This window comes from Bos taurus, chromosome 1 (assembly GCF_002263795.3).
Source record: "Bos taurus isolate L1 Dominette 01449 registration number 42190680 breed Hereford chromosome 1, ARS-UCD2.0, whole genome shotgun sequence".
Lineage (NCBI taxonomy): Eukaryota > Metazoa > Chordata > Mammalia > Artiodactyla > Bovidae > Bos > Bos taurus.
The window spans coordinates 111,206,981-111,223,570 of NC_037328.1; the positions used below are offsets into that span (position 1 = coordinate 111,206,981).

General features: G+C 38.3%; 1 protein-coding gene across 4 annotated transcripts in view; it reads right to left on the bottom strand.

Annotated features, from left to right (window-relative positions):
- The window catches only part of KCNAB1 (potassium voltage-gated channel subfamily A regulatory beta subunit 1), a 450,359-nt gene that overhangs the window by 97,541 nt on the left and 336,228 nt on the right, over nucleotides 1–16,590 (bottom strand). Inside the window, exon 1 of one of the 4 annotated variants that reach the window (XM_059884882.1) lies at nucleotides 1,181–1,468. In XM_059884882.1, coding sequence (XP_059740865.1) covers nucleotides 1,181–1,298 — 118 coding nt within the window. In that variant the 5' untranslated portion in view covers nucleotides 1,299–1,468. 4 annotated transcript variants of the gene reach the window in all.

Below are 16,590 nucleotides of genomic sequence, written 5' to 3' on the forward strand. Positions count from 1 at the left end.
CATTGTGTATATGTACCACAGCTTTCTTATCCATTCGTCTGCTGATGGACATCTAGGTTGCTTCCATGTCCTGGCTATTATGAACAGTGCTGCGATGAACATTGGGGTACACATGTCTCTTTCAATTCTGGTTTCCTTGGTGTGTCAGTCTTCAGTTCTAACCCCTGTGTGATTGATGTGTTTCTACTCACCCCTGAACCTACACAGCTGTGCCCTCTCCTGGAGAAGGGCAGGGGAAAGTCCTTGTCCCTGGCTGCAAGGCTTCCTGTGGATTGGAGGGGCACAGTATAGGCAGGGTCCACCACCAACCACGAGGGAGAGCTGACACTTACAAATAGGTGTATTCCCCCAGGATGGAGAAGGACTGAGTGGCAGTTTTTCAGACAGGAAAACTCTACTTGTGTGATTTTATTTCTACTACCCCTCTTCACAAGATCTAAGGTGGTTTATTACTTAATACAATTCTCAAAAACTTCTGTGGCAGTTTCCTTGATCATTTTTCTGCCTCTAATGAGAACATGCCTTCTTGAGACCTAGGATGGCATATGATTATTTCACTGTGATGTTTCAAATTAGTGAGATGCTATTTAGAAGATCATTTTACTTAACTGACACTTGTTGTTTCTAACTTGCTTAAAGCAGAGGAAGTATAAAGAGAACTTTGAACTGTTATTGTGTCTTCTGATGAAATTCCTTCGTGTACAAAGGAATATATGCTTTGAAAACCTCTATTTGAGGCCCTTGGCATATACCTACCCGAGCATAGAAAATGATCAATGAAATGTAAAAGACAATGAAAACTGGCTTTATACACACATGCAGGCACACACACACACACCCCTCTATCTTTGGTTACTTAATTACCTTGTTGGTGGTTTACTGGGTAATTGCTAAGCATAAGGAAACACGCTTATCATTTAAATGATCTCCTTGCTTATATGAAGAAATATTTAGATATTCAGAAGTAGTAACATTTGGGTCTTTTTTCAAAATCCACTTTCTTTGTGAGCCTTATCTGGTCATCCATGTAGAATCTCAACACCCACCCCCTGACAGTTTAACTGCCATATCCCTACAGGTAGGCTACCTCCTTGGCCCTTTAACATCTCACATCACTTGGGTGCAATTATCATAACCAGCAAACTAACACTGCTACAGTACTAGTAACTAGACTACAGACCTTTGAATTTCATTGTCCTTTTTTTCTGTTCCAGGATCCTATACAGGACACAACATTGCATTAAGTTTTCACGTCTTCTTAGTGTCCTCTGTTGTGTCTTTCCTTGTCTGTCTTTCATAATCTTGACATTGATCAAGTATTTGATAGAATGTCCCTCAATTTGGGTTTAGATCATCTGTTGGATCATAGAAAAAGCAAGAGAATTCCAGAAAAACATCTACTTCTGCTTCATTGACTACACTAAAGCCTTTGACTGTGTGGATCACAACAAACTGTGGAAAATTCTGAAAGACATGGGAATACCAGACCACCTGACCTGCCTCCTGAGAAATCTGTATGCAGGTCAAGAAGCAACAGTTAGAACCGGGAATGGAACAACTGACTGGTTCCAAATTGGGAAAGGAGAACATTAAAGCTGTATATTGTCACCCTGCTTATGTAACTTATATGCAGAGTAACTCATGCAAAATTCCAGGCTAGAGGAAGGACAAGCTGGAGTCAAGACAGCCAGGAAAAATATCAATAACCTCAGATATGCAGATGACCCCATCCTTATGGCAGAAAGCGAAGAGGAGCTAAAGAGCCTCCTGATGAAAGTGAAAGAGGAGAGTGAAAAAAGCTGGCTTTAAGCTCAACATTAAAAAAAAATGGAGATCATGGCATCCAGTCCCATCACTGCCTGCGAAATAGATGGGGAAACAGTGGAAACAGTAAGAGACTTTATTTTCTTGGGCTCCAAAATCACCACAGATGGTTACTGCAGCCATGAGATTAAAAGACGCTTACTCCTTGGAAGAAAAGCTACGACCAACCTAGACAGCATATTAAAAAGCAGAGACATTACTTTGCTGACAAAGGTCCATATAGTCAAAGCTATGGTTTTTCTAGTAGTCATGTATGGATGTGAGAGTTGAGCTGTGAAGAAAGCTGAGCGCCGAGGAATTGATGCTTTTGAACTGTGGTGTTGGAGAAGAGTCTTGAGAGTTCCTTGGACTGCAAGGAGATTCAACCTGTCCATCCTAAAGGAAATCAACCCTGAATATTCATTGGAAGGACTGATGCTGAAGCTGAAGCTCCAATACTTTGGCCACCTGCTGTGAAGAACTGACTCATTGGAAAACTCCCTGATGCTGGGAAAGATTGATGGTGGGAGGGGAAGGGGACGACAGAGGATGAGATGGTTGGATTGCACCAGTGACTTGATGGACATGAGTTTAAGCAGGCTCCGGGAGTTGGTGATGGACAGGGAAGCCTGGCATGCTGCTGTCCATGGGGTCACAAAGAGTCAGACATGACTGAGCGACTGAACTAAACTGAACTGAGGGTTATAGATTTGGTGGCTTCTATTTCTATACTGCAGTTTGACTTGCTTATGTTTTGGATATATTCAAGAAGGCAATATAAAAATGCAATTATAATATTTATTATATCACAACTAACTTTTCTTCATTCTTTTATTCAACAAGTCCACTATTTGAGTCTACTCTGTGCCAGGCATTGTACTTAAATTATAAGGATACAACAGTGAGAATATTATTTCTCCCATAATGGAGGAGCAGATTTAAGAGGCAAGACAAAATAATGAGAAAAACAAGCTAAATATACGGTGTTTATTTATGAATGTTAATTTCATAAATAAAATATGAAATGTGTAAGTTGACTGATGAGTGTTAAAGAGAGTCATGTTTATAAGGTGGGATTTGGTAGCTAAAATGTCAGGGGGTGGGTGTTGAGATTCTACATGGGGTGACCAGATAATGCTCACAAAGACAGTGGCTTTTGAAAAAAGACCCAAAAATAGTTAAGGAGCTAGTTAGGAAGCTACCTGAGGAAGAACATTCCAGCAGGGGGGAATAATGTGGAGGGGGCTTATTTGGCATGTTCAAGGTCAATGAGGAGACCAATGGCCAGAGAAGAGAAGATGAGGTCTGTGGGGTGATGGGGAACAGATTGCATGGAGTGATCTTGATCATAAGAAGGACTTTGGAGAGGAGTTTTGAATAGAGAAGTGACACAGTCTGATTCTATGAAAAGGAACCTGTGCTGTGGTGTTGAGAGCTCACCTCTGAGGTTGAGACACCAGCACCAGTGAGGAGGCTATCATGATCAATCTAGGTGAGACGTGAAGGTGGTTTGGTCTGAGTGCTGGAAATGAGGATGGTCAGAAGTGCTTGAGTTTTTGATAGATTTTGAAGGAAAGGTGATAGGATTTGCTGATTAAAGGGATGTAGTGTGAGAGAAGGTGAGACTTCAAGGACAACATCAAGGTCAGAACCAGGGGAGAATGCAGAGCCAATTCAATGCACTGCATTCTGGATTTAACAATTTTTAAGTCTGGCAAATAGCGCACACATTGATTCCAGGTTAATGCAGTGAAAGCTGACCAAATGGTTGAGAGGTATTTAATCTAGAGGTGTTTAGAGTTATTCGTCTGTTACATCACTGAAGGATTTAAGGTTGGCAATGCAAACTGAAGCTGTCGTTGAACTTAGACTTACATGCTGCACAAAATTAGTGTGTTCACTATCTCATTCGAATAGAATTATTTCCAGAGAGAGGTAGAACTGGGGGTGGGAGTGTCCCCCAAATTTCTTGGAAAGCAGGAAGCAGAATCTAAGTCCAAGCCAGGGCTGATTTGGAGGATGAGACGACAAGCTGTTGGCCTCCTATACCAGGGCCAGGGCATTTCCTGTGTGCATTTCCCCTCTGAGCAATGGGCAGAGTCTTCTGAGAATGGAACCCTTCCCCATGTCTTTAGATCCAAATTCTATTTATTCTTCAGGACCCAGAATTTCAGCTTCAGAGTCCAGTGCTGCTAGACTTCCTTAACACCTCCTCTCCTCTAGATCTCTGTTGCATTAACTCCATGACCCCAGGAAAGTCCCAATCTCTGGATTTCAAGTTTCATCACACACAAAATTTGGGACCTTAACCTTTCTTCATTACTATGATTTCGTGATTCTGCATCTGGGCTTTGAAGGGAGAAGAACTCATCCCATTCAACTACTCTGAACAAAGTATTATTACCACACCAACCATATCACATTGTAACTACATGGTTTTTTTTTTTTTTTTTTTTTCACATATGACAACCCCACCAGATTGTTCTGAGGGCAGCGATCAAGTTTAATCTAAGTGTTTAATTCTAGCCACTGAAGTGAAGACTGACACATAGTAGGTACTTAATAATCATTCACTGAATCAGTAAACAAACACTTTAAAAACTCAGGCATCCAGCCCTGAAAGAAATGTCTCGAACATGAGAACATGTGCAGCATGTTGGTTCTTTCCCTGATTCACTATCTTGGATCAGAGGTTTTCAAGCCTGGCTGCATATTTGAATATCCTGGGGGAGCTTTCAATGGTTCTACTGACCTAGTCCCTCGACAGACCAGTTCATCAGAGTCTCTGGGAACAGGACCCCAGCATCAGAATTTTTAAAAGATCCTCAGATAATCCTAATTGCACCCAGGGTTAAAGACCATCATTTTATTTTTTTTTTTAAATTTATTCATGTATAGTTAATTTACAATGCTATGTTAATTTCTGTTGTACAACAAGGTGACTCAGTTATACACAGAAATATTTTTTCGTATTCTTTTCCATTATGGTTTATCATAGGATATTGAATGTAGTTCCCTGTGCTATATATTAGGATCTTGTTACTTATCCATCCCATATATAATGGTTTGTATCTGCTAATCCCAAACTCCCAAACCTTCTCTCCCCAACTCTCATTCCAAACTGGCAGCCACAAGTCTGGTCTCTATGTTTCTGAGTCTGTTTCTGTTTCATAGATATGTTCATTTGTGTCATATTTCAGATTCCACACATAAGTGAAATCATACAGTATTTGTCTTTCTCTTTTTAACTTACTTTGCTTAGTATGATCATATCTAGGTTTATCAATGTTGCTGTAAATGGTGTTATTTCATTATTTTAAATGGCTGCGTAATATTCCACTCCAGTCCATTCCATTCCACACACACACACACGTGCGCGCATGTGCATATATATATATATATATATATATATATATATATAATACCACACTTTCTTTATCCATTCATCTGTTGATGGACATTTAGGTTGTTTTAATGTCTTGGTTATTGTAAACAGTACTGCTATGAACATAGGGGTGCATGTATCTTTTTGAATTATAGTTTTGTCTGGATATATGTCCAGGAGTAGGATTGCTGGATCATTTGGCAACTCTATTTTTAGTTTTTTTTGATGAACCTCCATACTGTTTTCCATAGTGACTGCACCAATTTACATTCCCACCAACAGTGTAAGAGGGTTCCCTTTTCTCCACACCCTCTCCATCATTTACTATTTGTAGATTTTTAAATGATAGCCATTCAGACCAGTGTGAGGTGGTAACTCATTGTAGATTTGATTTGCATTTTTCTGATAATTAGTGATGATGAGAATCTTTTCACGTGCCTATTGGCCATCTGTATGTCTTTGGAGAAATATCTATTTAGGTCTTCAGTTCATTTATCAACTGGGGTTTTTTTTTTTATTGAATTATAGGAGTTGTTTATATGTTTTGGAAATTAAGCCCTTGTTGGTCTTTTCATTTGCAAATATTTTCTCCCAGTCCAAAATGAAAATGTCTTTTCATTTTGTTTATGGTTTCCTTCGCTGTGCAAAAACTTTGCACAAAACCTAAGTTTGATTAAGTCCCACTTGTTTATTTTTGCCTTTATTTCTATTGCCTTGGGTCACTGACCTAAGAAAACATTGGTGCAATTTAAGTCAGAGAATGTCTTGCCTATGGTCTCTTCTAGGTTAAGTTACTTGTCCAAAGTCCATAAATCAGTAACTGGTGGAGTTGGAGCCAGGATTTAACCAACTTCCCACTGTTAATCGCAATATGGTATGGAAAGAATGCTGCTCTCCATTAAAAAGAATACATTTGAATCAGTTCTAATGAGGTGGATGAAACTGGAGCCTATTATACAGAGTGAAGTAAGCCAGAAAGAAAAACACCAATACAGCATACTAATGCATATATATGGAATTTAGAAAGATGGTAATGATAACTCTGTATGCAAGACAGCAAAAGAGACACAGATGTATAGATCAGTGTTATGGACTCTATGGGAGAGGGAGAGGGTGGGATGATTTGGGAGAATGGCATTGAAACATGTATAATATGATGTATGAAACAAGTCGCCAGTCTAGGTTTGATGCACGATACTGGATGCTTGGGGCTGGTGCACTGGGACGACCCAGAGGGAGGGTATGGGGAGGGAGGAGGGAGGAGGGTTCAGGATGGGGAACACAGGTATACCTGAGGCGGATTCACTTCCATATTTGGCAAAACTAATACAATATTGTAAAGTTTAAAAATAAAATTTAAAAAAATCTGATAAAAAATAAAACGATTAAAAAAAGAAGAAGAAGAAAGAATGCTGCTCTTTTAATAAGCTGGGTGAAGTGAGTTCATTTGATGGAGGATCAAAACAAACAGAATGCAGATACCCTAGAAATCTGGCCTGAGAGGAAGTCTCAGAAAATGGGCCTGAGATGTACAGAGAGGTAACAGAGATGAAGAATTGGCTTTTGCCTTTGGTGTCCTCTTAAAGGGCATGGAATACAGCTGTCTTCCTACTGGTAAGGCAGCAGAGTGAATGGCTAAGTAGCAAAGCAATGTTCTGAGCAGCCCCGTTGTGGTCATGGTAGATAAACTGGATGAAGACCTATGTCTGGGCATGTGGGACACAGCTCAAGGCCCTATCTTTTTCAAATGGTACAGACAAAGCATTCTTTGTTGTTCTGATTTGCATCTGCAGATGTTCTCTACCAAGCCTGGCCTTTATTTTTGGATCCAAGCTGCAGCCTGGTCTCTCATTTTTGGCTTTCAGTGTATTGCTAATGAGCATCTGGCCTGGGATAACAGAAGTGATGACAGCCTAGCCTTTACATTTTTACTCTGGTTACCTTTTCTTGCAAGAGCCAATAATACTATTTAAGGTCTGAGCAGGGAGGGGGGAGATGAAGGGCTGCTTTCACATCTGTACTTTATAAAAGAGCTTGAAATAGCAAGGCAACTAGGCGAGGAAGTGGTAATGTCCACACAGAACAAAAGAGGGCTCTCAAGGCAGGGGACATGTACTTTAAGAAGTATTCTCATTCACAGGCAGCTCTGCAAGATCGGAAGAACTCCACATATAGACAGATGAGGAAGTGAAGTGGTAGAAAAATAACTTTCCACAGTTGGTTAGTGGTGGGGTACCCAAGGGCATGGTTTTTCCTCAGCCTCATGCTATCTTCTGGTGATGACTTCCCCATCTCCCCTGTGTATCCTGGTTCCAGCCAAATGGTATGGTCTAGTGTTTGCTCTGAATGCTCTGAAACCAAACAATATCTTGCTTTCATGAATCTTGCGACATTCCTCTCTCTGCCAAATGCTTCCTTACTGAATCTTCCTTATGGTAAGCTTTACATTTATTTCTGCCCCCAAACTTCCTCTAATGGATGAAGAACAGGCCACTCCCATGGGCCATCTCCCTGCTCCCAGATTCTCCCAACTCCATCTGAGGACATTTTAATCTTGTCTTCCCATGTGACCTCATGCGTAGAGCCATTCTGGACTTTAAGCTCTCAAACACTTAAGAACTTCAGAGCCAGGGCTGAGAGCTGAACCATAAGGAGCTGTAGTTGTCAATGAAGGAATTCTTGGGTATATCCTTGAGAGTATGAGTGTACCATATAGAGTACACAGGGGCAGAGTGTACCAATGGACAAGGCAGAGGGAGCCTAATCTTAGCTTAGGCATGGTTGGGATAAGGCTGGGTCTTCTAGAAAGGTCTGTGGACCTTCTAATACGTGTCTGAAGGCTGGAGGTTTTGAGGGTTAAATGGCTAGGATTGACATTACATCCTTCATGATCCTTATAGAGAATGTACAAATATTTGATGTTTTCCTTCTTTCTTTGATTTAAAGTACTTTTAAGTGCCAAGGGATGCTGCTAGCTTCATTTTTAAGACTTGTTTCAGAACAAATCTGCCTGGAACCGTTTTGTTCAGTTTCTCCATTAATCTGACCAGTAAAGTTTAAAGACAGGGCAGTAGTGACGGGAGTAGGATGAAGGATGGTGGGGCAAGAAGTTTAGAAGAGGCGGTTTTGTTCTATAAAGCAGGAGCTGCTGTGCACACAGCATAGGAAGGAAATTTCAGTGCCTTAAACCTTCCCCCAGAAAACAGTGACCCACTCCCCGCATTAAGATGTTAGAATTAATGATACATAATAATGTAAATCCATGGCTAAAGCTCCTTACATTTTCTCATGTGGGTGTGACTCCCAAATGAATTGATTTAGCACCTTGAGCCTGTTAGGAAATTCTTAAATAAAATAAAACCAGAAGTTCTTTGATGGGTTTTTCTTCCTAGGGAGTTTTACTCCTCTGTCCACACTATTGAAATGAATATTATTACTTTTATAATAAGAAGCAAAAGTTATTAAAAAAAAAACTCTTATTGCTTTATTGGGAAATCCATTCATAAACGAAGATTCTAACAAATTATAGCTCTTCCTATTTCCTGAACATGGAAAAGAGGCAGTGTTTATATTTTGTTAGTATATTGCCCAAGGTTCCTTGGTCAATTTCTCATATCTTTTTGTTCTAGTATTTACATGTTGAAAATTATTTCTTACAACAAAGTTTCCAGGGTACTTATAACCAGCACACATCATTAATGTGCCTTGTTCATTCTGTTCTTTTGGAAGCAGTTGTAGAAGAAACGGGTGGTGCTGGGAAAACTGGACAGCTGGACATGTAAAAGAACAAAATTAGAACATATTCTCACACCATATACAAAAATAAACTCGAAATGGGCTAAAGACCTAAATGTAAGACCAGAAACCATAAAACTCCTAGAAGAAAACATAGGCAGAACACTCTTTGACATAAGTTGTAGCAATATTTTTTTGGATCTGTCTCTTCAGACAAAGAAAACAAAAGCAAAAATAAATAAGGGAACCTAACTAAACTTAAAAGCATTTACACAGCAAAGGGAACCATCAACAAAATGAAAAGATAACATACAGAATGGGAGAAAATATCCGCAAATGATATGACAGATAAGGGGTTAATATCCAAAATATATAATCAGTTTATACAACTCAATATTAAAAAAAAACACACACAAAAAACAAATAGCCTGACTAAAAAATGGGCAGAAAACCCAAACAGATATTTTCCCAAAGAAGACATACAGATGGCCAATAGGCACGTGAAAAGATGCTCAGCATCACTAATCATCAGGGAAATACAAATTGAAACCACAACGAGATGTCACTTCATACCTCTCAGAATCACTGTGTGTGTGTGCCTAGTCACTCGATTGAGTCAGACTCTTTGTGACCCCATGGACTGTAATCTGCCAGGCTCCTCTGTCCATGGGGATTCTCCAGGCAAGAATATTGGAGTGGGGTACCATCTTCTTCTCCAGGGGATCTTCCCAACCCAGGATCAAACCCAGGTATTGCACATTGTAGGCAGATTCTTTATCAGCTGGGCTACCAGAGAAGCCCCCCTCAGAATGACATCACCAAATAAATAATAAATGTTGGCAAGGATGTGGAAAAAAGAGAACCCTAGTACATGGTTGGTGAAAATGTAAATTGGTATAGCCACTGTGGAAAACAGAACATAGGTTCCTCAAAAAACAAAAACTAGAACTAACATATTATCCAGCAATTCCACTCCTGAGTATATATCCAAAGTAAATGAAAACAATAATTCAGAAAGATACATGCACCCCAGTGTTATGAGCAGCATTATTTATAAGAGCCAAGATATGAAAGCAAAGTTAAGTGTTCATCAACAAATGAATGGACAAAGATGTGGTATATATACGTGTGTACACACACACACACACACACACACACACTGGAATACTATTCAGCCATGAAAAAGAATGAAATTTTGCCATTTGCAGCAACATGGATAGACTTGGAGGGCATTACGCTGAGTTAAATAAGTTAGAGAAACACAAACGCTGTATGCTATCACTTATATGTGGAACCTAAAAAATAAGATAAACAAATGACTATAACAAAACAGAAACAGACATAGAGAATGAACTAGTGGTTACCAGTGGGGAGGGAGAAAAAAGGAGGGGAGCAAGATAGGGGTAGGGGATTAAAGTACAAACCATTATATATAAAATAAATAAGCTAAAGGATATATTTTATAGAGCAGGGAATATAGTCAATATTTTATAATGATTTTAAATGGAGTATAGTCTAGAAAAATATTGAATCACTATGCTATATACCTGAAACCAATATAATATAATAAATCAACTATAATTAAAGAAATGTACAGAATAACACAGGTGAAATAACACAGTGTTGAAATAAAATTAGACACTACAGGACACTAGGGCTAAGTGGTAATTTCTGTTTTTTTAAACAAATTGAAATAGTTTCAATGTTTTATTCTGAAGTGGGATCTATCATTAAGGTTGAAAGCATATATATACATTTATATATTTTTCTTTTTCTTTTTTTTTTAAATTTTATTTTATTTTTAAACTTTACATAATTGTATTAGTTTTGCCAAATATCAAAATGAATCCACCACAGGCATACATGTGTTCCCCATCCTGAACCCTCCTCCCTCCTCCCTCCCCACACCATCCCTCTGGGTCGTCCCAGTGCACCAGCCCCAAGCATCCAGTATTGCGCATCGAACCTGGACTGGCAACTCGTTTCTTACATGATATTCTACATGTTTCAATGTCACTCTCCCAAATCTCCCCTCTCCCACAGAGTCCATAAGACTCAGTGTCTCTTTTGCTGTCTCGTACACCAGGTTATTGTTACCATCTTTCTAAATTCCATATATATGCGTTAGTATACTGTATTTATGTTTTTCCTTCTGGCTTACTTCACTCTGTATAATAGGCTCCAGTTTCATCCACCTCATTAGAACTGATTCAAATGTATTCTTTTTAATGGCTGAGTAATACTCCATTGTGTATATGTACCACTGCTTTCTTATCCATTCATCTGCTGATGGACATCTAGGTTGCTTCCATGTCCTGGCTATTATAAACAGTGCTGCGATGAACATTGGGGTACACGTGTCTCTTTCCCTTCTGGTTTCCTCAGTGTGTATGCCCAGCAGTGGGATTGCTGGATCATAAGGCAGTTCTATTTCCAGTTTTTTAAGGAATCTCCACACTGTTCTCCATAGTGGCTGTACTAGTTTGCATTCCCACCAACAGTGTAAGAGGGTTCCCTTTTCTCCACACCCTCTCCAGCATTTATTATTTGTAGACTTTTGGATCGCAGCCATTCTGACTGGTGTGAAATGGTACCTCATAGTGGTTTTGATTTGCATTTCTCTGATAATGAGTGATGTTGAGCATCTTTTCATGTGTTTGTTAGCCATCTGCATGTCTTCTTTGGAGAAATGTCTATTTAGTTCTTTGGCCCATTTTTTGATTGGGTCATTTATTTTTCTGGAGTTGAGCTGTAGGAGTTGCTTGTATATTTTTGAGATTAGTTGTTTGTCAGTTGCTTCATTTGCTATTATTTTCTCCCATTCTGAAGGCTGTCTTTTCACCTTGCTAATAGTTTCCTTTGATGTGCAGAAGCTTTTAAGGTTAATTAGGTCCCATTTGTTTATTTTTGCTTTTATTTCCAATATTCTGGGAGGTGGGTCATAGAGGATCCTGCTGTGATGTATGTCAGAGAGTGTTTTGCCTATGTTCTCCTCTAGGAGTTTTATAGTTTCTGGTCTTACATTTAGATCTTTAATCCATTTTGAGTTTATTTTTGTATATGGTGTTAGAAAGTGGTCTAGTTTCATTCTTTTACACGTGGTTGACCAGATTTCCCAGCACCACTTGTTAAAGAGATTGTCTTTAATCCATTGTATATTCTTGCCTCCTTTGTCAAAGATAAGGTGTCCATATGTGCGTGGATTTATCTCTGGGCTTTCTATTTTATTCCACTGATCTATATTTCTGTCTTTGTGCCAGTACCATACTGTCTTGATAACTGTGGCTTTGTAGTAGAGCCTGAAGTCAGGCAGGTTGATTCCTCCAGTTCCATTCTTCTTTCTCAAGATAGCTTTGGCTATTCGAGGTTTTTTGTTTTTCCATACAAATTGTGAAATTATTTGTTCTAGCTCTGTGAAGAATACTGTTGGTAGCTTGATAGGGATTGCATTGAATTTATAAATTGCTTTGGGTAATATACTCATTTTCACTATATTGATTCTTCCAATCCATGAACATGGTATATTTCTCCATCTATTAGTGTCCTCTTTGATTTCTTTCACCAGTGTTTTATAGTTTTCTATATATAGGTCTTTAGTTTCTTTAGGTAGATATATTCCTAAGTATTTTATTCTTTCCATTGCAATGGTGAATGGAATTGTTTCCTTAATTTCTCTCTCTGTTTTCTCATTATTAGTGTATAGGAATGCAAGGGATTTCTGTGTGTTGATTTTATATCCTGCAACTTTACTATAGTCATTGATTATTTCTAGTAATTTTCTGGTGGAATCTTTAGGGTTTTCTATGTAGAGGATCATGTCATCTGCAAATAGTGAGAGTTTTACTTCTTCTTTTCCAATTTGGATTCCTTTTATTTCTTTTTCTGCTCTGATTGCTGTGGCCAAAACTTCCAAAACTATGTTGAATAGTAATGGTGAAAGTGGGCACCCTTGTCTTGTTCCTGACTTTAGAGGAAATGCTTTCAATTTTTCACCATTGAGGATAATGTTTGCTGTGGGTTTGTCATATATAGCTTTTATTATGTTGAGGTGTGTTCCTTCTATTCCTGCTTTCTGGAGAGTTTTTATCATAAATGGATGTTGAATTTTGTCAAAGGCTTTCTCTGCATCTATTGAGATAATCATATGGTTTTTATTTTTCAATTTGTTAATGTGGTGTATTACATTGATTGATTTGCGGATATTGAAGAATCCTTGCATCCCTGGGATAAAGCCCACTTGATCATGGTGTATGATCTTTTTAATGTGTTGTTGGATTCTGATTGCTAGAATTTTGTTAAGGATTTTTGCATCTATGTTCATCAGTGATGGAGCTCATCAAATGCCTCCATACCGACACTGAAACCAAGCACCACACAAGGGCCAATAAGTTCCAGGGCAAGACATACCAAGCAAATTCTCCAGCAACAAAGGAACACAGCCCTGAGCTTCAAGATACAGGCTGCCCAAAGTCACCCCAAAACTATAGACATCTCATAACTCACTACTGGACATTTCATTGCACTCCAGAGAGAAGAAATACAGCTCCACCCACCAGAACACCGACACAAGCTTCCCTAACCAGGAAACCTTGACAAGCCACCTGTACAAACCCACACACAGTGAGGAAACGCCACAATAAAGAGAACTCCACAAACTGCCAGAATACATAAAGGACACCCCAAACTCAGCAATTTAAACACGATGAAGAGACAGAGGAATACTCAGCAGATAAAGGAACAGGATAAATGCCCACTAAACCAAACAAAAGAGGAAGACATAGGGTATCTACCTGATAAAGAATTCTGAATAATGATAGTGAAATTGATCCAAAATCTTGAAACTAAAATGGAATCACAGATAAATAGCCTGGAGACAAGGATTGAGAAGATGCGAGAAAGGTTTAACAAGGACCTAGAAGAAATAAAAAAGAGTCAATATATAATGAATAATGCAATAAATGAAATTAAAAACACTCTGGAGGCAACAAATAGTAGAATAACAGAGGCAGAAGATAGGATTAGTGAATTAGAAGATAGAATGGTAGAAATAAATGAATCAGAGAGGATAAAAGAAAAATGAATTAAAAGAAATGAGGACAATCTCAGAGACCTCCAGGACAATATTAAACGCTACAACATTCGAATAATAGGGGTTCCAGAAGAAGAAGACAAAAAGAAAGACCATGAGAAAATACTTGAGGAGATAATAGTGGAAAACTTCCCTAAAATGGGGAAGGAAATAATCACCCAAGTCCAAGAAACCCAGAGAGTCCCAAACAGGATAAACCCAAGGAGAAACACCCCAAGACACATATTAATCAAATTAACAAAGATCAAACACAAAGAACAAATATTAAAAGCAGCAAGGGAAAAACAACAAATAACACACAAGGGAATTCCCATAAGGATAACAGCTGATCTTTCAATAGAAACTCTTCAAGCCAGGAGGGAATGGCAAGACATACTTAAAATGATGAAAGAAAATAACCTACAGCCCAGATTATTGTACCCAGCAAGGATCTCATTCAAGTATGAAGGAGAAATCAAAAGCTTTTCAGACAAGCAAAAGCTGAGAGAATTCTGCACCACCAAACCAGATCTCCAACAAATACTAAAGGATATTCTCTAGACAGGAAACACAAAAACGGTGTATAAACTCGAACCCAAAACAATAAAGTAAATGGCAACGGGATCATACTTATCAGTAATTACCTTAAACGTAAATGGGTTGAATGCCCCAACCAAAAGACAAAGACTGGCTGAATGGATACAAAAACAAGACCCCTACATATGTTGTCTACAAGAGACCCACCTCAAAACAGGGGACACATACAGACTGAAAGTGAAGGGCTGGAAAAAGATTTTCCATGCAAATAGGGACCAAAAGAAAGCAGGAGTAGCAATACTCATATCAGATAAAATAGACTTTAAAACAAAGGCTGTGAAAAGAGACAAAGAAGGTCACTACATAATGATCAAAGGATCAATCCAAGAAGAAGATATAACAATTATAAATATATATGCACCCAACACGGGAGCACCACAGTACGTAAGACAAATGCTAACAAGTATGAAAGGAGAAATTAACAATAACACAATAATAGTGGGAGACTTTAATACCCCACTTACACCTATGGATAGATCAACTAAACAGAAAATTAACAAGGAAACACAAACTTTAAACGATACAATAGACCAGTTAGACCTAATTGGTATCTATAGGACATTTCATCCCAAAACAATGAATTTCACCTTTTTCTCAAGCGCACATGGAACCTTCTCCAGGATAGATCACATCCTGGGCCATAAAGCTAGCCTTGGTAAATTCAAAAAAATAGAAATCATTCCAAGCATTTTTTCTGACCACAATGTAGTAAGATTAGATCTCAATTACAGGAGAAAAACTATTAAAAATTCCAACATATGGAGGCTGAACAACATGCTGCTGAATAACCAACAAATCACAGAAGAAATCAAAAAAGAAATCAAAATTTGCATAGAAACGAATGAAAATGAAAACACAACAACCCAAAACCTGTGAGACACGGTAAAAGCAGTCCTAAGGGGAAAGTTCATAGCAATACAGGCACACCTCAAGAAACAAGAAAAAAGTCAAATAAATAACCTAACTCTACACCTAAAGCAACTAGAAAAGGAAGAAATGAAGAACCCCAGGGTTAGTAGAAGGAAAGAAATCTTAAAAATTAGAGCAGAAATAAATGCAAAAGAAACAAAAGAGACCATAGCAAAAATCAACAAAACCAAAAGCTGGTTCTTTGAAAGGATAAATAAAATTGACAAACTATTAGCCAGACTCATCAAGAAACAAAGGGAGAAAAATCAAATCAACAAAATTAGAAACGAAAATGGAGAGATCACAACAGACAACATAGAAATACAAAGGATCATAAGAGACTACTATCAACAATTATATGCCAATAAAATGGACAACGTGGAAGAAATGGACAAATTCTTAGAAAAGTACAACTTTCCAAAACTCGACCAGGAAGAAATAGAAAATCTTAACAGACCCATCACAAGCATGGAAATTGAAACTGTAATCAAAAATCTTCCAGCAAACAAAAGCCCCGGTCCAGACGGCTTCACAGCTGAATTCTACCAAAAATTTAGAGAAGAGCTGACACCTATCCTGCTCAAACTCTTCCAAAAAATTTCAGAGGGAGGTAAACTTCCAAACTCATTCTATGAGGCCACCATCACCCTAATACCAAAACCTGACAAAGATGCCACAAAAAAAGAAAACTACAGGCCAATATTTTTCTTTTTCTGTGAACTCCTAGCATGGGACCTGGAATACAGCAATACATACTTTTATTCTTGGCTTTATACCTTGCCTTTCCATAGTAAGTTACTATGAATAAGAACTCTCTGGAAAAGTGCTGCTGTCAAGGTTTGAAAGTCAAGGTGACCTCCATTATACTTACTTTTGTCTCTAAAAAGTTCATGGCAAATTTTTATCTTTGTGCAGGGATACATTTCTTTGATAGTTCAGTGAGTTATTCTCCCCCAAACAGTAATAATTTTGAGTTACTGTGGTGTTCATTAAAAAATGTGTGTTCATAGGACTATCAGGATATGTTAGGAAATACATTTTAATTCCATAGTGAGGCCAAGAAACTCTCTTAGTGAAAATAAGATAGGGATAA